Raw genomic sequence first — 21,338 nt, forward strand, 5'->3', positions numbered from 1 at the left:
TTTTTCCATTTCCGTGGGGACGATGAGACACATCCAGGGACCTGTTCTGCCCCGGAATATGCCCAGGGACTTGTTCCATGTGTCAAGTTGTAGGAGGTAGCTGCATCACTCTTGATAATGTTCGAAATGGTCAACGACAAGCCAGAAGTATAAACCACTGTCCCAAGCATGGTATGATACGCGTATTGCAAAAGCCGGGCTACAGATGGCCAGTTTAACGTCGATTTCACTGTGCAGAGTCAGAAACCTATTGTCGTGGATCGGAATTCGAGGATATTACACTAGGTTTGTCAGCACCATACCCGTTCTCGTGGCTTTCATCACTTCGGGTTTTCCCGCCACATTAAGCTGACACGCCGTGATGTAACTGGAATAATGTTCAACTCAACTCACTCACTCACTCTTGTAATACAAATCGTAATGATGTTCGGATTTCAGTGTGTGTTTTATATCTCAGTGCTCTAAAACCATCGACTTTTTTACTGCTATATGTATTCTGTATAAATAATCTCTGATATTTGATATATCATCACATGACGCGATTCATCTGTTAAGATAAAATGTCAAAATATTGTCAAAATATCATTTAACAAAGTTTTAACAAGAAGAGCGGCGTAACTCCTGTCTCATATTAAAGTGTCATTTTAAAAAAACAAACACTATCTTTGTGGCTTCATTTGTCCGTCAAAATAGTGAACAGAACACACTGCCAAGGGACGCAACTCTTTCCGGCATATATGTGATACGTTGGCAGAGGTTAATCCATCGCCAAATGATTGGAACAATACAATTTCCTCAGCGTTGTGAGTTAATGTCAGTAAACGTCGACACATACATTCTTTGGCCCATCAGTAGAGACTCACTTGAAGATTCGTTTGCTCATCCTTACGCAACTTTGCTTTGGGCATTGTGAAACAAACCGTCATGAAACAGTTTCTCCTTTCCTTTTGGAATACAAATTGACAAAGCCTTTCACTAACTTTCACTAACACTATAAATACAATGTTATATAGTTCAGCAGTTTTAATTGATTTTTAATGCATCTTTACTCTTTCGGCAGATGCGTCATAATAATAATCAAGTCGATGTAATAATTAGATTGATGTGGTTCTTGGTTGCATTCAGCATATTTCCATACCGAGGACCATATGTAATATATATATCGATACTGGGATACTCATAGTGAGGAAATCGTGGGCGAAACTGAACATTGACTAAATGGGCGCAAATAGACCTTTTAGTGCTGCCGCCGCTACTATTACTACTACTGTTGCTATTACTACTACTACGACGACTACTGTTGTTGCTACTACTAATACAAATACTTCTACTACTATTAATGTTACACTACTACTACTACTGTTGCTACTACTAATACTACTTCAACTACGAATACAACTTCTGCTGGTGCAGTTGCTGTTGCAGTTGCTACTACTGCTGCTTCTACTACGACTACTACTAGTGCTACTACTACTACTGCTGCTGCTGCTGCTGCTACTACGAAAACTATTATGACGATTGCTACTACTGCTGCTGCTGCTACTATAACGATTACTACTACTATCACTACTAATATTACTAATGACCGTCTCCATGGTCTAAAGGTTGAGCGTCCGCCAGGAGAGCGGAAGATCGTGGGTTCGATCCCCGGCCGCGTCATACTAAAAGAGGGGCGGTCGGGTACCTTAGTGGTTAAAGCGTTCGCTCGTCATGCCGAAGACCCGGGTTCGATTCCCAACATGGGTACAATATGTGATTTGCATTTCTGGTGTCCCCCGCCGTGATATTGCTGGAATATTGCTAAAACCATACACACTCACTCACTCATACTAAAAGACGTTAAAAGATATCTCATGACGGCATGGTATCTCAATGTGCTAGCACTATTAATATGCATCACTCAGGATTAGTACAAGCAGCCACACAAACACACACAGAGGTGCATGCACGTCGCTATATAAGTGCAATAATCTTGGACGCGACGTTGAAACCCTTTCACCTCACTATTACTACTGCTAATACTACTACTCTTGCAGCTGCTACAACTACTACGACTACTACCGCTGTTTCTACTACTACGACTACGATTACGACTGCTACTACTACTACTACTACTGCTGCTGGTACTAATACTACAACGGCTACTCCTGCTACTGCTGCTACTACTATTACGACTACTAGTACTGCTACTGCTGCCACGACTACTACTACCACCACTACTACTACTACTGTTACGACTACTACTACTACCTCTGCTGCTACTGTTGCTATTTCTATTACTAGTAGTGCTCCTACTGTTGCTACTACTAATACTACTTCAAGTACGACTACGACTACTACTGCTATTTCTACTATTACTACTACGACCACTATTATGACTACTACTACCACTGCTGCTACTATTACGACTACTACTACTGCTGCTACTACCACGACTACTATTACGACGGATACTACTACTGCTGGTGTTGTTGCTATTTCTACTACTATCACTACTACTGTTGCTGCTATTAATACTACAATGACCATTCCTGCTACTACTTCTGCTGCTACTACAACTACTACTATTGCGACAACTGCTACTACTACGACTACTGCTACTGCTACTATTACAACTACTACGACTACTACTGCTGCTACTACTACTCCTACTACTACTGCTGATACTGCTACTACTACTACTACGACTATTATTGCTGCTGCTGCTGCTGCTACTACTACTACTAGTATACTGAACAACAAAAGTTCCTGTGATATTGAATAAGATTTAATGCAAAGTTATGTTTTTTTACCAAATCTGAAACAATTTCGGTTTGCAACAAATAAAAGACTCCTTTAAGAGTTCAAATGGTTTAATTTGCCATACTGACTTCAGAAAATGCGTGATTTCATTAAAATAAAATATGAACATGCCAAAATGTCAATTTACAAATCAATAGCGTGTGTGTCCACCTCTGGTTGCGATGCAAGCAACACATCTTCGTCTCATAGAATGGACCAGGCGTCGCACAAAGACCTGTGGGATATCTGTCCATATCTGCTGGAGCATGTTTCGAAGTTCCTGGAGTGCCTGTGGAACACGAGGTTGACGTCGAAGGCGCCGATCCATCTCATCCCACATGTGCTCGATTGGTAAGAGATCAAGGGAGCGAGCCGGCCAAGGGATGACATTCACGTTCTTTTATTGAAGAGTGTCCTGAACAAGTCGAGCAATATGAGGCCGGGCGTTATCATGTTGAAAGGTAATCCCTGGGCCGTGACGGGCCTGTAGTCGTGCTTGACGGTGGTTTCCTGTCAAAATGGGACGTCTGATGGGTCTTCTGGCGACAATCCCTGCACATCTAAGGAAACGACGTACGGTTTGTGAAGATATTCGTCGAAGGCTAGGGATGCTTCTTGCAGTCACTGTTGCTGGCTGGAATCGATTTCGTAAGTGTGTTGTTCGAATCCAGTTGTCTTGTCAATTATTGGTTACGCGTAGCCTGCCACTCCGAGAATGGTCTCTGACTGCATTCGTCTGTTGCCAACGTTGCCTTAAACACCAAATGGTGTTTCTGTGGACGTTAAATTGTCTTGCAACATCACGTTGACTCGAACCTGCTTCAAGCATACCAATGGCTCGCAGACGCTCATTTTCGGACAGGCGTGGCATTTCGTAATGTTGAATAATTGCGTAATTTTGTTGTTTTTCTGAGTGGTTGTTGTCAGCACGATGCTAAACAATGCATATGGAATCCCGTTAACGCCCATGTTTTTATACCCATTCTTGGGTAGTGAAATGCATGGGGCTTGCATAAAAGTCAACTTTTTCATGGAAGGCATGCTCTTCTGTAGCCGTTGCGTTTTTGTGACTTGATTCCATACATGTACTACAATATTGAAAAACAAACTTTACTTGTTTGAAAAATGCACTAAAAGATTGGTGTCACAGGAATTTTTGTTGTCGAGTATATTACGACAACTGCTACTACAACCCCTACTACTACTGTTACTACTAGCACTGCCGCTTCTGCTGTTTCTATTACTACTACTACTGCTGCTGCTTCTACTAATACTACAACGATTTCTGCTGCTACTACTATTACGACTACTGCGACCAGTACTACTGCTGCTACTACTGATACTTCTTCAACTACGACTACGACTACTACTGCTGCTGCTACTATGAATATTACGTTTACTTCTTCTGCATTTGCTGTTGTTGCTGCTACTACGACTACTACTAGTACTGCTGTTGCTACTACTACTACTGCTACTACTGTGTGAGGTAATATTTGCAGACCAGCGCAATAAAGGTGGCTAACAAACAAGAAATGGTTGTAGTTGTAGTAGATGGTGCTGTCTTTGATACGGTTATCACATTTGTTTGGAGTATTTCGACGACTAGTTTCAGCCTTGTAACAGTTTGATAACGTTTATAATATTTTGGTCAAATCCAGTTTTCAAGTGTATGCTTTCTTTTGCCTGGCAGTGTATTTTAGAAGAGCTTCATCAGACAACAGAAAACAGCAAACAGTGGATGTCTGTTTTTCAAAAGATATTAGTCCGACTTGTCAGGGTAAGTTTTAACTTATTTTTAACTCCTGTGGCTATAATTTGAGTTCGAGTCAACATGCAGTTCGACACCCCCGGATTAAAATAGTGATAAATATAACAACAGGGACCTGACTATGAGTTCGACACAATCGGGGTATGGACACATCCGAGTTCGAGAAAACAGGTTCGACTGATACCGGGGATGCTTGTCGTAGTAGACGACTTTATGGATCGGATGGTCAGGTTTGCTTTTTTGTTAGGATTAGTCGCTTTTTAGTTAGGATATATTTTAATGGTTTTGAGAAGTAATAGACTAAAAAAAGTGGTCGATAGTGTAAGCGACGTTCAACTCATCAAACTCATCTCTCATCAGATTGGTCATATTACTGTTCGGGGCGGCAAATACACATTCCATTATACACAGCTAGGGCATCGAACCCGGGACTTGGGCGTCACCAGCGAACTGTGTAACCACCAGTATATTCCACTGCCTCAATGGGTGAAGACATGGGAGGACGTACGACCAAATAATCGGGTATGATGTCATACTATGTCAGCCAGGCTTCAACTGAGTTCTTCGCTATGCAGAGCTGTGTCGTCCCTTAGGGCAACCTATCGTTGTGGGTTCGAATCCATATCCATCCTTATTTTTTATCTTGGTTTGCCAGCACCATACCGATGTCCGCGGGTTTCACCAAAGTGGTGGACGTCTAAGGCCTGCATAATTTCGGGCTTTCCTCCACATCAAGCTGACACGCTGTGATATAAAGCTCACTCACCCATTCCTCCCTACCAATTCACCACCTTAATATCATCGATAGAATATAACCGCTTCACGAAACACAAATAATCCAGACAAATATTTCTACCTATTTACCAATTAAACCTACCATTATAAAAATCAAACTCTGATCCAAAAACACTCCAGATATATACGAGTGAACAAACGCCACAACTGTATATCAAACACAACTTCCTAACGCTGATTGTCGACACCCTACCAAGACGTCACTTAATCTTAGTATCGCCGACAGCTGACATACACTCATTATACCCTAAAGGCGATAGCATTCACCCTCTCCTCAATCAATACATGCATATTCCTGCACAATCATTACCCCCAAATACTTCCCCACGCTTGTTTGTTTATCTAGGTTGTGAAGTCAATTGAAATGCAATTGTTCAGACTGGCTTATCATAAGCGATAACGACACAAGACGCGGCTTCTGCTGTGAACGTTATGGTGTGTTACCAGCTACCGAGGAAGTGCGCCACCCCTCGAGTTGCTAGGTACATAATGAAAGCCTACCCACACTTGGGGGACTGGGTCAGGTCCCAAGAGGGGTGAAGCCAACAGTGGCGTTTATCTGCCCTCACGTTTCAAAATATCATCAATTACGCTACACATACAAACCAATAGCAGGAGTTGTCGGCGCAATTCTTGACCATTCTCTCTGACTGTCTGGTGTACCAGGCATTCGGGGACCAGTTCCAGACGAGGTCTTGTGTCAAGGTATAGATGGACAGGAATGAACAAATTCAAGAAAGAAATATGTATCCATGGAAATATGTTTGATGTCTAAGGACAACAGTCTGCTGAATCTAAGGTAAGCCCTTTTCCTCATATAGTAAGGTCTTTGTTAATTATTGAAAAGGTTTCAATTCAATCATGTATTATAACTTTAAGTCTATTTAAACTTTAATTTGAAAAGTAAACAATAAAGCAGCAGGGCGTAATATACGAGGGATATCGTATCGAGTTTACGATAACATGACATAATTAATTAATCAGCAGCCACTAACAAGAAACTGACTACTTGGCATGATGTGCTTGTATTGTCTGAATCTTCTATATGGCTATCCTGTTATTCCCATATAAAACGTAAACGCCAGAGAATACTAAGTTTCCACCATCTAAGGAAACATATTCCTCAGGGCGCACAATGTAATACAGTGCTGACAATTACGTGAATGGATCGCTAAAACTCCTTCATGACACCAGGTGTTCGCGAAAAGGGTAACCACTCTATTATTCAATTATTCTTGTAATCAGCAATAACGAATAAACACACATGAGTAGTGTTGATCACGGCGCGTAAAAACATACTTTTCTTAGCAAAACAACATGCTGAAATAGGAAATTCGCCTCTAATGTATGATAGTTGATTTATTTAATTCTGATTTCATACATTAAACAAACATAACCTACAGACAGCCTTACCTTAAATTTTAGAAACACATACATTCGCCAGCAAAAAGCAATAATGAATTTCCAATGCAGATATTATTCACCAGTATCCAAAACCAAAGTCTTTGCCAAAACAATATTCTTTCGATACATACAAAGCCAACATTTTTTCCTGCCTAATCCTACAGCCTTGTCATTCCTCAACTTGAGACTAAGGGGGAAACACGTCATATGTCTCCAAGTGTCGGTTCGTGTTGAGGACGCCAAAGTGTACTGGTGGCTGGATTAACGTCCACACACACAGCACACTCCACACTGTCAGAGAATGTACAAGTGCTACCCCGACTGTGTAAACACAGGTATCTACCTTATTGCCTGGATACCGAGACGACATGATATTACTTCGAGAGTCCTTTGGCATCCATAACCCTTAAACTGGCGTACGAACTAATCTTTGGTTTTATTTGACTGTTTTTGTCTATTTATTTTTTTTAATAGATTATGTTTCTGTTATGGAGCAGCTTTACATGTATCACAGTAGACGAATAATGTAGCAGCCTAACGCTAAAACGAGAAGTTTTTCGATTTTCTGGAGAAAAATACTTGATCCATTTGTATTTATGGATTATCTAAAGAGCGTTATCGCTTTTGTTTACTTTCATCTTCACAGAATACCAGTTTGGGTCAAAGACCCATTACATACTGATGTACACAAATACCCCGCTGAAAGTCTCTAATAAAGAACTTTCTCACACAACAATCTGTGTTTAAAATCAAATATGCAAGTGTTGAAAAGAACGCGATCTAAAAGTCATTCATACGAACAATATGAAATATTTCCTAATTTCTTAAATCATGCTGATGTAGAAGGGCAGTAAGGACCTTAGCCCTTTTCGGGTCAACGGAACGACGGTACTCTTTGTGTATCCACCTTCTCTTAATGTGTAATCTGTTGTAATTCTCTTACGATACCATTTAGTTTGTTTACAATGGAACATACCCATATTGAAATGCATAAATCTAAATCGATTATCTAGTAACATTTTGTAACTATTCAATAGCTAGTTGCCTAATCGATATTTCAATAGCTAGCTGACTAATCTTTCAGCTGCATCCTCTGAGTATCTGCATCTTTGATATACTACAGTACTTGACACTATCTGGAGAAACAAACGGTGATCTTGTACGTTTTCACCAGATATCGATGGTATCTGAGACATTTGTCAAGTTAATATCAATGTCATACGGAGGTATATACGAATACAGGGAAGGTCAAGATGTATGACAAGAGAGAACATGTGGTGGTGGGGTGGTGGTTAACTTTGTGGTCAGCCGTGTAATTAGTCCAGAAGTCTTCACCCAAGCAAACGGGTTCCTGACTAACTGGCTGTTACTGTCCACAGTATACATGTACATGACCTCGAGCAGTTACTGGCGAAACACATGTGACCTAAGGACACTGTTAACACGTCATGCTTATCGGGGACAGTCCATTTGATATTTTGCAAAAAAACGTTTCATGGTTCCTAAAGAAAGTGTTTAACCTCATCCTTTCAGAGAAAAAATATCATATTTCTTATAGCAGTGACAGAAATATTACTTTGTGACCATCAGAATTCCCAGACCCCTTCTCTGCGCTATATGGTGGCATGTAGCCCCGTCGGCCTTGACGGTGTTGTTTGCCAGGCTTGGTAGATTACAGCACGACAGCAGCCATTGTATAGAGCCCGGTAATGAATGAAGCCGGATATCGGTGGCACGACTTGATTAACTCTCATCAACCTAGTAACGAATTACATTTTAATGACAATGCCAGAATCACTGTAGGCTTTATTCGATTTCTCACTGTAGTGCTCCATTATCTAACGCAACATTTCTGTTTTTTCATGTGCGTTGAGCGAAGCCATGTTTCCCCTTGACAATTTTGTGTCAGTGGTCCTGTTTGGGAAGGAATGTGACACATCGTCGAACGAAATGAAAATTGCCAATATTGGCAGGAATTCATTTTGTCCCATGAGAATGGTTAAGGCAATAAGAACACGAAAGGCCATGCTATCAATCATTACATTAATTGAGTAATGACCAAACATAGGTCTACGGTCAGACAGAGTTATTTTCTGTTGCAGATATGGCGACGGAAAACTGTTGGACGTTGTGGCAACGTCTCCCTCCGCGTTACCAGCTCACGACACAGGAGATGGCAGAAGAAGACGAAATAATGGGGGTCATGGGGTCAAGGGTTGGTAGTCCTACACCACGTTCGGCCTCCTCCCGTCGTGAATCGCCGCGTTATCCTTCCGCCAATCCGCATTTTCCTGGAACTACTTTTGCAGGAATTGCTCCGCACACAACCGATGACCGTTTAAGGGCGTTTCTGGATCGCAAAAAGCTAGCATTCCCGTTAAGGAACTCTAGATACTTGCACAATATGAAGACCCTCCAACGTGTGAACTCTGCTCGGCAGAAGATTACGAGTGATCCTTCCACTGTCACCTATGTGCCTTCCATGAGAACGAAAACGTTGCCTGCTTTTCCTGTGACCAAACTTTCCAACCTTCAGAGAGCAACCGTGGAGACAAGAGAATACACTCTCAGTTCCAGGAACAACTTTTACCCTGTAAAACCTGACTCTGGCTCTCACAAGGTTGTAGCTGTGCATAACATATTCCCGTTTGACGATACCAAATCGTTGGCGAGACAACCTAAGGACCAAAGCAAGAAATACGTTGTCAATGAACTTGATGATGCAACCATGTATATTGACAATGACAAGATTATATACTTCAGAAAAACCAAACCGAACATGACGCAGTCGGTTATAGGGAGCATAGGGGCGTATTCTGCGAAGAGGAACGATGGTAGTTACATTGCCCACCTCAGAAAGGCGTATTTGAAAAATCCGCGGGATCTTGCCAAAACAAAGGAAGCCGAACCAGACATACACACCATTCAAAGAGAGAGAAGTGACTATGATAAGAGGGTGGGGCATATATTAGAATACTACTCTGATAACGTGTGTCAGAAAGGAAGACAATGTGACGAAAGCAGGAAGACTCCAGTTCAGCCAGTGAGGACCGGAAGTCCTCGCCAGCGGATGAGGTCCTCAAGTGCACGCTTACGGTCGTTGTTGTCGACCCCGGTCGCCCAGACTCCACCTAGTACTCGAAGCTGTGTTGGTCCTGTTGATCCGTTCGAGGAGTGGAGCTTGTATTTTAAACTGAACCAACGCTCGGTTCTTCATGAGAAGCAGTTTTATCTGAGAACTCCTGGAATACGGGTACTTATTCCGGGTGTTCAGAATATCACACCTAGTGATGTGTCAAGTTGCAAGTGCCGTCTGTGCCGTGTTGAGATGGAACTATCCGTCATTGCACAAATGAACGAGATGGGCATTGAGATACCAAACAACATGAAGTCAGAACCGGTAAGCCCACCTATACCACCGGAAGTGGAATGTCCCGGGAGACCAAATTCCGCAGCAAATGAAATCGATAAACAAAAAGTCCTACCCGATTCTGACCCAATACCGAATGATCAGCCATGTGTCAAACAAAATGGCGAACTCTTGACCATCAAACTTCCAGAAATTACCGAAGAAACGTCTGACGTCAGTTCCCTAGCAACCTATCGGAACACAGATCGAAATGGGACAAATGTGCCAGGTGATTGTTCTACAAAGAAAGAAGGTGCTGCACAGAATATGGTGAATAGTTCTGAGGTAGTGTCTACATCTGACAAAGCATGTGGTCCAGGTGAACCGGCTGTCACTACTCGGGAATTACCCAAGGATCCTGAAGCCTCGACTGCCTCAGAACACGTGGAAACAGTGACAGCTGAAACCTGTCCATGATGCAGATGTATTGTCGCTGTGGGTGGGAACAGGCATAAGAAGAGTCTTCTGGTTTCAGTTCGATACCAGTATGTGTTATACACGTGTGGGTCAGGAACACCCTATCCTTCTAAGTTAGAACGTGTCCTAAGCGGAGTGTACGGGAGTGTCCGAGCTGGATGAGCTTGTATATCATGGGTACAGAAACGTTCATCTCAGTGAAATTAGTGTGTGCTCGCTATCCGACTCTCAGTTTGGCCATCAGTTGTGATGTTTCAATCAAGTGACGCCACATCCACCATCATGACGTCATGATACATAATGATAGTACAGGGCCGCTACCGACATAAACGGAGTTTTGCAAGATGGCAACATGCCAATCAGACGTCTAGACTTTCTAATGAGTTATGGTAAAACAGTTTCTTGGTCCTTTCGTTCGTCAAATACGTTTTGAAACACTCTCGTTGTCATGCAAACGGTATTTCATGGGTACTGGTTTAATATTCTCTATGTATTTGTGTAGAACTCATCAGGGTTTTTTTTTATATTATCTATAAAAGGCTGTTGACAAATGGATAATCGGTGATGGCCTTGGTTTTTGTGACGGTTATATAAATTCGCTTGTCTTTCAGGCTTGTGTGTGTTTGTAATATACTGATGTACGTGTTTCTTTTCATACATATCGCATACAGTAATAAATACATTTAATGAGAAGCAGAATAACAGGATTTTCAAATTTAGTAATAAATTCGTTATTCACAAAATACACTACAGTAAGACACACTGTCGGGGAATTAGGGATTGTTTTATACCCGAAGTTGCTTTGCGTCATGTTTGAGCGCCATTTTGTTTTCAAAACTACTTACACAAATAATTGTTGTAACATAAAAGAATTAGTTCATCCAATTTGGAAGTTCAACTCAATCTGGAGCAACAAAGTGGAGTAACGTTAAATTAACAATTACAATCAACATATTCCTTTTTAAACTTTTGAATGCAGGGAGTTCAATAAAAATGTCGCATCGGGAATATCTCAGCCGAAGATCGGCTAGATGGATTAGCAGCTTGAACATGTGGAAGTTTGGAAATGTGGAAATGTGTGTTATTAATCCTCTCCGTCATACTTTCCCACCTGGAGGAATCAGTGAGCTAATCATAGGTAGGAGACGATGGGTAGGCTAATAGTTAAAGTGCACGCTTTTCCCGACGACGACCCGGGTTCGATTTCACACGTGTATCCTCGCGTACTGTGTTACCGAGCGCCTCAGAAGTATTTTTCATTACCTGTCTAATAACAATCGCAACACACTAAATTAAGTCTTACCTTTTAGAAAATGGGCTGTTCAGCCTGTGCCATTTTTTTTGGAGTGACTTGGGATAGCTTAAATGAACGATTAGACATTGTAGTATGTTGCCAATTTTTTGTTAGCTACATGCTGTGAAGGTATTGATTCCAGCCTCCCATGACTTGACCCTCAAGTTGAAGGCCGCTCTGTGTGTTTCGGCTCGAAACTTCCGGTGAGCTCTGTTGACAGTGGTTACCGCGAAAGGGGGCTGGTCAATGCAGGCCGAAACTTTGTGTATGAAGTGACAAGCGGCAGGTTGGTAAGCATGCAACAGGAGAACGGCCTACGACCGATAATAATTATGATGGGCTGTCATTTCACTGTCGATAGCAAAGAAGGAAATTAATTGTGGTCTGAGGCCATTATAGTCGAGTTAAAAATAGATGCACAACATGATCAGTCACATGACACGAGAGGCAGGAAGTTTACAAACAGCAGCCGATACATCATCAGTGCATACAATTGTTCTGATGCAAAATTATCATCAGATCAAGTTTCATTAAAATGTGCATTGTAAAAAAGTAAGTTTTGAGGTATGTTTTCATTACTTATAGAATATCTTACCTCTTGTAGCTATAATTAAAGGGGCACTGATCTAAAGCAATTCCCCGGGACTGGTTGTTGCCTTTGTTATAGTTTTTTCCCCGTGAGTACCCGGATGCTACGCAACGCAACCGAGCGTGACAAGAGACGGAGCAAAATAAACTTGAGACAATATTTTGGAACACTGATTGGTTAACTGTGATCTATAAAGATTTCGACAAAGGGCACATGTTAATTATTTTCTTCAGCCTAAACAAACAGACAAAAAGAACGGCGGAGCTCATCGGTTGTCGTCATTTGGAAATACCCCTGATTGTTATAGATTTTTAAAAAAAAGTACCCATGCAGTGAAAGCATTTTCGGATTTCGGATGGCGTCGATTACTACTCCCTTGTTGTCATCCTAGTTTTCTGGTATAACCCTACCTTTTGTGTATTTGTCGTCATTCACATGATGCTCAGTTAATGAATTTATTACAGGTATAATTAGTGGTAGCTGACGAAGGTTCCCATTTGGCATTTATTGTGTCTAGGGTAATTATTCAATCTAAATCCAGGTTTGAAGTGAGGTGAAATGTGCGTTATGTAATATGCACGTGGCACCCCAGCAAGAGATGAATGATCAGTTGATTTACTTTTTTTTAAATCAGCGGATCGTTCGTAGTCATCCTAGGATTAACAGAAAATACATTGATTGATTAATCACTGTTATCTAGCACGGTGGATATGTCAAAAGTGAGTGTTTACATGTCTAGATTTACTAAAACAAAGGGAATACACTCATATCCTTCGTGAAGTGCCGATGTAAAAACAACATACTTTGTTCAAAAGGTTAACCGATAACATGTTGATTAATTGTTCATTGTTATCTAACTCAATGGATTTTTTAGGAACCGTGGACGTTATGAAAATAGTTGTCACGTGGGCTTTCTCAGCCGACCTTTGAGACTTGACACCTATGTGAAACACCTGAAACAATCTACTTGGTCAGTTGAGAGACGAACACGGGTTATAATATCCCGAAACGATATATATATATATTTTTTAATTTGATTGTTACAGAGACACCTGTCATCGAATACGTTTCTTTGTACAGCTGCAGACGTTTGGGGTATTGTTCCTTTGTGTGGATATTCACGGATACATTCCTCGAACAAGGAAGCTGCCTAAAATTATACACATAAATTTGGTAGGTTGTAATTATGATATTCGCATTGTTTTCCTTCATTTGCAGTAGCATTGGGCAGATCCACGACGTCTTGGTTGGGAAATTCTTCGTCCACCAAAGAAATGAGACTTATTTCTTAGGTGAGGTGAAATGGGGTTTCCATCTTTAAACGTCTTTTGGTATGACGCGGCCGGGGATCGATCCCGGACCTTCCGCTCTCCGGACGGACGCTCTACCACTAGACCACGGAGGCGGCCCTTATTTATTAGATAGTGTTATGACTTACGTGTCACACTCACAAAAAGCCAAACAGATATCACCGTTCAACATAAAATAAGTGTGTCAAACCAAAATTTACCGACTCACATCTAATCCGTCACTAAAACAACACTCAGAGTGGGAACAAACCGCAATCAATTAAAACAGCTCATATAACGCACATGCAGGATAGACCTCCGTCAAACACACACGTTACAGGCTATGAGAAACGACTGGTTTGCAGTGTCGGCTAAACGGGGTGTTTTCACATTGCCCAACTCTATTGTTCTAATAATAAAACCACCCATACATGCAAATCCCCTAAACAATAGGGACTTCCGCCAGATCTGGCAGCTTGGGGAATTAGCTCAGTGGTAGAGCGTTCGCTTTGCACTGCATGGAAATAACGCATTACAACATGCCCGGGTTCGATCCCCGGCATCTCCATGTATCTTTTTAGTGTTTTACATTATCATACATCACAATGTCATTCCATATCGTGCATTCAAAGGATTTACACTACCTATACAGTTGTCATCATTACAACTTTCTAAATAGTCTACATCTAGTAGTTACGTTTTCCACCTTCACGGGTACTCAATGCATGCAACAGATGAGTCTAACAACTCCTGTAATCAACACAGTAGGTGTAGGGGATGTAGCTCAGTGGTAGAGCGTTCGCTTCGCATGTGAAAGGCCCCGGGTTCGATCCCCGGCATCTCCACGTTTTTGCTGAAGGAACCTGAAATGAATGACGCTGCAAGCTTTTTCTGCCCCACCCGGATTATGTAAAAAGCCACACTGCATGGAAATAACGACGCATTGGAACAAGCCAAGCTAAGCACAATCGGGAAGATTGGCCTGACAAAATCCTTCCTTTGTTCAAGGGCTCAAAAGCAATATATGCCGTCTTGACAACCAATACAACACGTTTTTCATGTTGGGTGGAACATTCTAATGTCGTCTTGCCACGGATATATGTGTGAAGGTTCGTTTGATGGGCTCGAGAGTGTGTATGACAATGATGTCTGTCTGGCTGTGAAAATGCCCGTGCAAGTGTTCAAGGGAACAATTCATATTCTTTCCGCCACATCTGTCAGCTTGGGGATGTAGCTCAGTGGTAGAGCGTTCGCTTTGCATGTGAAAGGCCCCGGGTTCGATCCCCGGCATCTCCATGTATCTTTTTAGTGTTTTACATTATCATACATCACAATGTCATTCCATATCGTGCATTCAAAGGATTTACACTACCTATACAGTTGTCATCATTACGACTTTCTAAATAGTCTACATCTAGTAGTTACGTTTTCCACCTTCACGGGTACTCAATGCATGCAACAGATGAGTCTAACAACTCCTGTAATCAACACAGTAGGTGTAGGGGATGTAGCTCAGTGGTAGAGTTTCAGTTTCAGCAAAAACGTGGAGATGCCGGGGATCGAACCCGGGGCCTTTCACATGCGAAGCGAACGCTCTACCACTGAGCTACATCCCCTACACCTACTGTGTTGATTACAGGAGTTGTTAGACTCATCTGTTGCATGCATTGAGTACCCGTGAAGGTGGAAAACGTAACTACTAGATGTAGACTATTTAGAAAGTCGTAATGATGACAACTGTATAGGTAGTGTAAATCCTTTGAATGCACGATATGGAATGACATTGTGATGTATGATAATGTAAAACACTGAAAAGATACATGGAGATGCCGGGGATCGAACCCGGGGCCTTTCACATGCAAAGCGAACGCTCTACCACTGAGCTACATCCCCAAGCTGACAGATGTGGCGGAAAGAATATGAATTGTTCCCTTGAACACTTGCACGGGCATTTTCACAGCCAGACAGACATCATTGTCATACACACTCTCGAGCCCATCAAACGAACCTTCACACATATATCCGTGGCAATACGACATTAGAATGTTCCACCCAACATGAAAAACGTGCTGTATTGGTTGTCAAGACGGCACATATTGCGCTCTACCACTGAGCTACATCCTCTACTCCTACTGTGTTGATTACAGGAGTTGTTAGACTCATCTGTTGCATGCATTGAGTACCCGTGAAGGTGGAAAACGTAACTACTAGATGTAGACTATTTAGAAAGTCGTAATGATGACAACTGTATAGGTAGTGTAAATCCTTTGAATGCACGATATGGAATGACATTGTGATGTATGATAATGTAAAACACTAAAAAGATACATGGAGATGCCGGGGATCGAACCCGGGGCCTTTCACATGCAAAGCGAACGCTCTACCACTGAGCTACATCCCCAAGCTGACAGATGTGGCGGAAAGAATATGAATTGTTCCCTTGAACACTTGCACGGGCATTTTTACAGCCAGACAGACATCATTGTCATACACACTCTCGAGCCCATCAAACGAACCTTCACACATATATCCGTGGCAAGACGACATTAGAATGTTCCACCCAACATGAAAAACGTGTTGTATTGGTTGTCAAGACGGCACATATTGCTTTTGAGCCCTTGAACAAAGGAAGGATTTTGTCAGGCCAATCTTCCCGATTGTGCTTAGCTTGGCTTGTTGTAATGCGTCGTTATTTCCATGCAGTGTGGCTTTTTACATAATCCGGGTGGGGCAGAAAAAGCTTGCAGCGTCATTCATTTCAGGTTCCTTCAGCAAAAACGTGGAGATGCCAGGGATCGAACCCGGGGCCTTTCACATGCGAAGCGAACGCTCTACCACTGAGCTACATCCCCTACACCTACTGTGTTGATTACAGGAGTTGTTAGACTCATCTGTTGCATGCATTGAGTACCCGTGAAGGTGGAAAACGTAACTACTAGATGTAGACTATTTAGAAAGTTGTAATGATGACAACTGTATAGGTAGTGTAAATCCTTTGAATGCACGATATGGAATGACATTGTGATGTATGATAATGTAAAACACTAAAAAGATACATGGAGATGCCGGGGATCGAACCCGGGGCCTTTCACATGCAAAGCGAACGCTCTACCACTGAGCTACATCCCCAAGCTAACAGATGTGGCGGAAAGAATATGAATTGTTCCCTTGAACACTTGCACGGGCATTTTCACAGCCAGACAGACATCATTGTCATACACACTCTCGAGCCCATCAAACGAACCTTCACACATATATCCGTGGCAAGACGACATTAGAATGTTCCACCCAACATGAAAAACGTGCTGTATTGGTTGTCAAGACGGCACATATTGCGCTCTACCACTGAGCTACATCCTCTACTCCTACTGTGTTGATTACAGGAGTTGTTAGACTCATCTGTTGCATGAAAACCAATACAACACGTTTTTCATGTTGGGTGGAACATTCTAATGTCGTCTTGCCACGGATATATGTGTGAAGGTTCGTTTGATGGGCTCGAGAGTGTGTATGACAATGATGTCTGTCTGGCTGTAAAAATGCCCGTGCAAGTGTTCAAGGGAACAATTCATATTCTTTCCGCCACATCTGTCAGCTTGGGGATGTAACTCAGTGGTAGAGCGTTCGCTTTGCATGTGAAAGGCCCCGGGTTCGATCCCCGGCATCTCCATGTATCTTTTTAGTGTTTTACATTATCATACATCACAATGTCATTCCATATCGTGCATTCAAAGGATTTACACTACCTATACAGTTGTCATCATTACGACTTTCTAAATAGTCTACATCTAGTAATTACGTTTTCCACCTTCACGGGTACTCAATGCATGCAACAGATGAGTCTAACAACTCCTGTAATCAACACAGTAGGAGTAGAGGATGTAGCTCAGTGGTAGAGCGCAATATGTGCCGTCTTGACAACCAATACAGCACGTTTTTCATGTTGGGTGGAACATTCTAATGTCGTATTGCCACGGATATATGTGTGAAGGTTCGTTTGATGGGCTCGAGAGTGTGTATGACAATGATGTCTGTCTGGCTGTGAAAATGCCCGTGCAAGTGTTCAAGGGAACAATTCATATTCTTTCCGCCACATCTGTCAGCTTGGGGATGTAGCTCAGTGGTAGAGCGTTCGCTTCGCATGTGAAAGGCCCCGGGTTCGATCCCCGGCATCTCCACGTTTTTGCTGAAGGAACCTGAAATGAATGACGCTGCAAGCTTTTTCTGCCCCACCCGGATTATGTAAAAAGCCACACTGCATGGAAATAACGACGCATTACAACAAGCCAAGCTAAGCACAATCGGGAAGATTGGCCTGACAAAATCCTTCCTTTGTTCAAGGGCTCAAAAGCAATATATGCCGTCTTGACAACCAATACAACACGTTTTTCATGTTGGGTGGAACATTCTAATGTCGTCTTGCCACGGATATATGTGTGAAGGTTCGTTTGATGGGCTCGAGAGTGTGTATGACAATGATGTCTGTCTGGCTGTAAAAATGCCCGTGCAAGTGTTCAAGGGAACAATTCATATTCTTTCCGCCACATCTGTCAGCTTGGGGATGTAGCTCAGTGGTAGAGCGTTCGCTTTGCATGTGAAAGGCCCCGGGTTCGATACCCGGCATCTCCATGTATCTTTTTAGTGTTTTACATTATCATACATCACAATGTCATTCCATATCGTGCATTCAAAGGATTTACACTACCTATACAGTTGTCATCATTACGACTTTCTAAATAGTCTACATCTAGTAGTTACGTTTTCCACCTTCACGGGTACTCAATGCATGCAACAGATGAGTCTAACAACTCCTGTAATCAACACAGTAGGTGTAGGGGATGTAGCTCAGTGGTAGAGCGTTCGCTTCGCATGTGAAAGGCCCCGGGTTCGATCCCCGGCATCTCCACGTTTTTGCTGAAGGAACCTGAAATGAATGACGCTGCAAGCTTTTTCTGCCCCACCCGGATTATGTAAGAAGCCACACTGCATGGAAATAACGACGCATTACAACAAGCCAAGCTAAGCACAATCGGGAAGATTGGCCTGACAAAATCCTTCCTTTGTTCAAGGGCTCAAAAGCAATATATGCCGTCTTGACAACCAATACAACACGTTTTTCATGTTGGGTGGAACATTCTAATGTCGTCTTGCCACGGATATATGTGTGAAGGTTCGTTTGATGGGCTCGAGAGTTTGTATGACAATGATGTCTGTCTGGCTGTAAAAATGCCCGTGCAAGTGTTCAAGGGAACAATTCATATTCTTTCCGCCACATCTGTCAGCTTGGGGATGTAGCTCAGTGGTAGAGCGTTCGCTTTGCATGTGAAAGGCCCCGGGTTCGATCCCCGGCATCTCCATGTATCTTTTTAGTGTTTTACATTATCATACATCACAATGTCATTCCATATCGTGCATTCAAAGGATTTACACTACCTATACAGTTGTCATCATTACGACTTTCTAAATAGTCTACATCTAGTAGTTACGTTTTCCACCTTCACGGGTACTCAATGCATGCAACAGATGAGTCTAACAACTCCTGTAATCAACACAGTAGGAGTAGAGGATGTAGCTCAGTGGTAGAGCGCAATATGTGCCGTCTTGACAACCAATACAGCACGTTTTTCATGTTGGGTGGAACATTCTAATGTCGTCTTGCCACGGATATATGTGTGAAGGTTCGTTTGATGGGCTCGAGAGTGTGTATGACAATGATGTCTGTCTGGCTGTGAAAATGCCCGTGCAAGTGTTCAAGGGAACAATTCATATTCTTTCCGCCACATCTGTCAGCTTGGGGATGTAACTCAGTGGTAGAGCGTTCGCTTTGCATGTGAAAGGCCCCGGGTTCGATCCCCGGCATCTCCATGTATCTTTTTAGTGTTTTACATTATCATACATCACAATGTCATTCCATATCGTGCATTCAAAGGATTTACACTACCTATACAGTTGTCATCATTACGACTTTCTAAATAGTCTACATCTAGTAGTTACGTTTTCCACCTTCACGGGTACTCAATGCATGCAACAGATGAGTCTAACAACTCCTGTAATCAACACAGTAGGTGTAGGGGATGTAGCTCAGTGGTAGAGCGTTCGCTTCGCATGTGAAAGGCCCCGGGTTCGATCCCCGGCATCTCCACGTTTTTGCTGAAGGAACCTGAAATGAATGACGCTGCAAGCTTTTTCTGCCCCACCCGGATTATGTAAAAAGCCACACTGCATGGAAATAACGACGCATTACAACAAGCCAAGCTAAGCACAATCGGGAAGATTGGCCTGACAAAATCCTTCCTTTGTTCAAGGGCTCAAAAGCAATATATGCCGTCTTGACAACCAATACAACACGTTTTTCATGTTGGGTGGAACATTTCTAATGTCGTCTTGCCACGGATATATGTGTGAAGGTTCGTTTGATGGGCTCGAGAGTGTGTATGACAATGATGTCTGTCTGGCTGTGAAAATGCCCGTGCAAGTGTTCAAGGGAACAATTCATATTCTTTCCGCCACATCTGTCAGCTTGGGGATGTAGCTCAGTGGTAGAGCGTTCGCTTTGCATGTGAAAGGCCCCGGGTTCGATCCCCGGCATCTCCATGTATCTTTTTAGTGTTTTACATTATCATACATCACAATGTCATTCCATATCGTGCATTCAAAGGATTTACACTACCTATACAGTTGTCATCATTACGACTTTCTAAATAGTCTACATCTAGTAGTTACGTTTTCCACCTTCACGGGTACTCAATGCATGCAACAGATGAGTCTAACAACTCCTGTAATCAACACAGTAGGTGTAGGGGATGTAGCTCAGTGGTAGAGCGTTCGCTTCGCATGTGAAAGGCCCCGGGTTCGATCCCCGGCATCTCCACGTTTTTGCTGAAGGAACCTGAAATGAATGACGCTGCAAGCTTTTTCTGCCCCACCCGGATTATGTAAAAAGCCACACTGCATGGAAATAACGACGCATTACAACAAGCCAAGCTAAGCACAATCGGGAAGATTGGCCTGACAAAATCCTTCCTTTGTTCAAGGGCTCAAAAGCAATATATGCCGTCTTGACAACCAATACAACACGTTTTTCATGTTGGGTGGAACATTCTAATGTCGTCTTGCCACGGATATATATGTGAAGGTTCGTTTGATGGGCTCGAGAGTGTGTATGACAATGATGTCTGTCTGGCTGTAAAAATGCCCGTGCAAGTGTTCAAGGGAACAATTCATATTCTTTCCGCCACATCTGTCAGCTTGGGGATGTAGCTCAGTGGTAGAGCGTTCGCTTTGCATGTGAAAGGCCCCGGGTTCGATCCCCGGCATCTCCATGTATCTTTTTAGTGTTTTACATTATCATACATCACAATGTCATTCCATATCGTGCATTCAAAGGATTTACACTACCTATACAGTTGTCATCATTACGACTTTCTAAATAGTCTACATCTAGTAGTTACGTTTTCCACCTTCACGGGTACTCAATGCATGCAACAGATGAGTCTAACAACTCCTGTAATCAACACAGTAGGAGTAGAGGATGTAGCTCAGTGGTAGAGCGCAATATGTGCCGTCTTGACAACCAATACAGCACGTTTTTC

General features: G+C 42.5%; 1 protein-coding gene and 17 non-coding genes across 18 annotated transcripts; 13 read left to right on the forward strand and 5 right to left on the reverse strand.

Annotated features, from left to right (window-relative positions):
- Positions 1-6,087: 6,087 nt before the first annotated feature.
- On the forward strand, positions 6,088-10,574 carry LOC139452092 (uncharacterized). The gene is made up of 2 exons (XM_071233406.1): positions 6,088-6,143; positions 8,851-10,574. The coding sequence occupies exon 2, from the start codon at positions 8,853-8,855 to the stop codon at positions 10,572-10,574; it is 1,722 nt and encodes a 573-aa protein (XP_071089507.1). The 5' UTR covers positions 6,088-6,143; positions 8,851-8,852.
- A 3,945-nt stretch (positions 10,575-14,519) lies between these two features.
- On the forward strand, positions 14,520-14,591 carry Trnaa-cgc (transfer RNA alanine (anticodon CGC)). Its single transcript has one exon. It is a non-coding gene; the product is annotated as a tRNA-Ala (tRNA).
- Positions 14,592-14,970: 379 nt separating this feature from the next.
- Positions 14,971-15,042, forward strand: Trnaa-ugc (transfer RNA alanine (anticodon UGC)). Its single transcript has one exon. It is a non-coding gene; the product is annotated as a tRNA-Ala (tRNA).
- A 248-nt stretch (positions 15,043-15,290) lies between these two features.
- On the reverse strand, positions 15,291-15,362 carry Trnaa-cgc (transfer RNA alanine (anticodon CGC)). The gene has a single exon. It is a non-coding gene; the product is annotated as a tRNA-Ala (tRNA).
- A 205-nt stretch (positions 15,363-15,567) lies between these two features.
- Trnaa-ugc (transfer RNA alanine (anticodon UGC)) lies at positions 15,568-15,639 on the reverse strand. The gene has a single exon. It is a non-coding gene; the product is annotated as a tRNA-Ala (tRNA).
- Positions 15,640-16,075: 436 nt separating this feature from the next.
- Positions 16,076-16,147, reverse strand: Trnaa-ugc (transfer RNA alanine (anticodon UGC)). The gene has a single exon. It is a non-coding gene; the product is annotated as a tRNA-Ala (tRNA).
- Positions 16,148-16,526: 379 nt separating this feature from the next.
- Trnaa-cgc (transfer RNA alanine (anticodon CGC)) lies at positions 16,527-16,598 on the reverse strand. Its single transcript has one exon. It is a non-coding gene; the product is annotated as a tRNA-Ala (tRNA).
- A 205-nt stretch (positions 16,599-16,803) lies between these two features.
- On the reverse strand, positions 16,804-16,875 carry Trnaa-ugc (transfer RNA alanine (anticodon UGC)). Its single transcript has one exon. It is a non-coding gene; the product is annotated as a tRNA-Ala (tRNA).
- Positions 16,876-17,344: 469 nt separating this feature from the next.
- Trnaa-ugc (transfer RNA alanine (anticodon UGC)) lies at positions 17,345-17,416 on the forward strand. The gene has a single exon. It is a non-coding gene; the product is annotated as a tRNA-Ala (tRNA).
- A 436-nt stretch (positions 17,417-17,852) lies between these two features.
- Trnaa-cgc (transfer RNA alanine (anticodon CGC)) lies at positions 17,853-17,924 on the forward strand. Its single transcript has one exon. It is a non-coding gene; the product is annotated as a tRNA-Ala (tRNA).
- Positions 17,925-18,303: 379 nt separating this feature from the next.
- On the forward strand, positions 18,304-18,375 carry Trnaa-ugc (transfer RNA alanine (anticodon UGC)). The gene has a single exon. It is a non-coding gene; the product is annotated as a tRNA-Ala (tRNA).
- Positions 18,376-18,580: 205 nt separating this feature from the next.
- Positions 18,581-18,652, forward strand: Trnaa-cgc (transfer RNA alanine (anticodon CGC)). The gene has a single exon. It is a non-coding gene; the product is annotated as a tRNA-Ala (tRNA).
- Positions 18,653-19,031: 379 nt separating this feature from the next.
- On the forward strand, positions 19,032-19,103 carry Trnaa-ugc (transfer RNA alanine (anticodon UGC)). The gene has a single exon. It is a non-coding gene; the product is annotated as a tRNA-Ala (tRNA).
- A 436-nt stretch (positions 19,104-19,539) lies between these two features.
- Trnaa-ugc (transfer RNA alanine (anticodon UGC)) lies at positions 19,540-19,611 on the forward strand. The gene has a single exon. It is a non-coding gene; the product is annotated as a tRNA-Ala (tRNA).
- A 205-nt stretch (positions 19,612-19,816) lies between these two features.
- Positions 19,817-19,888, forward strand: Trnaa-cgc (transfer RNA alanine (anticodon CGC)). The gene has a single exon. It is a non-coding gene; the product is annotated as a tRNA-Ala (tRNA).
- Positions 19,889-20,268: 380 nt separating this feature from the next.
- On the forward strand, positions 20,269-20,340 carry Trnaa-ugc (transfer RNA alanine (anticodon UGC)). The gene has a single exon. It is a non-coding gene; the product is annotated as a tRNA-Ala (tRNA).
- A 205-nt stretch (positions 20,341-20,545) lies between these two features.
- On the forward strand, positions 20,546-20,617 carry Trnaa-cgc (transfer RNA alanine (anticodon CGC)). Its single transcript has one exon. It is a non-coding gene; the product is annotated as a tRNA-Ala (tRNA).
- A 379-nt stretch (positions 20,618-20,996) lies between these two features.
- Trnaa-ugc (transfer RNA alanine (anticodon UGC)) lies at positions 20,997-21,068 on the forward strand. Its single transcript has one exon. It is a non-coding gene; the product is annotated as a tRNA-Ala (tRNA).
- Positions 21,069-21,338: the final 270 nt, after the last annotated feature.

This window comes from Haliotis cracherodii, unplaced genomic scaffold (assembly GCF_022045235.1).
Source record: "Haliotis cracherodii isolate W230 unplaced genomic scaffold, xgHalCrac1.p SCAF_9, whole genome shotgun sequence".
Lineage (NCBI taxonomy): Eukaryota > Metazoa > Mollusca > Gastropoda > Lepetellida > Haliotidae > Haliotis > Haliotis cracherodii.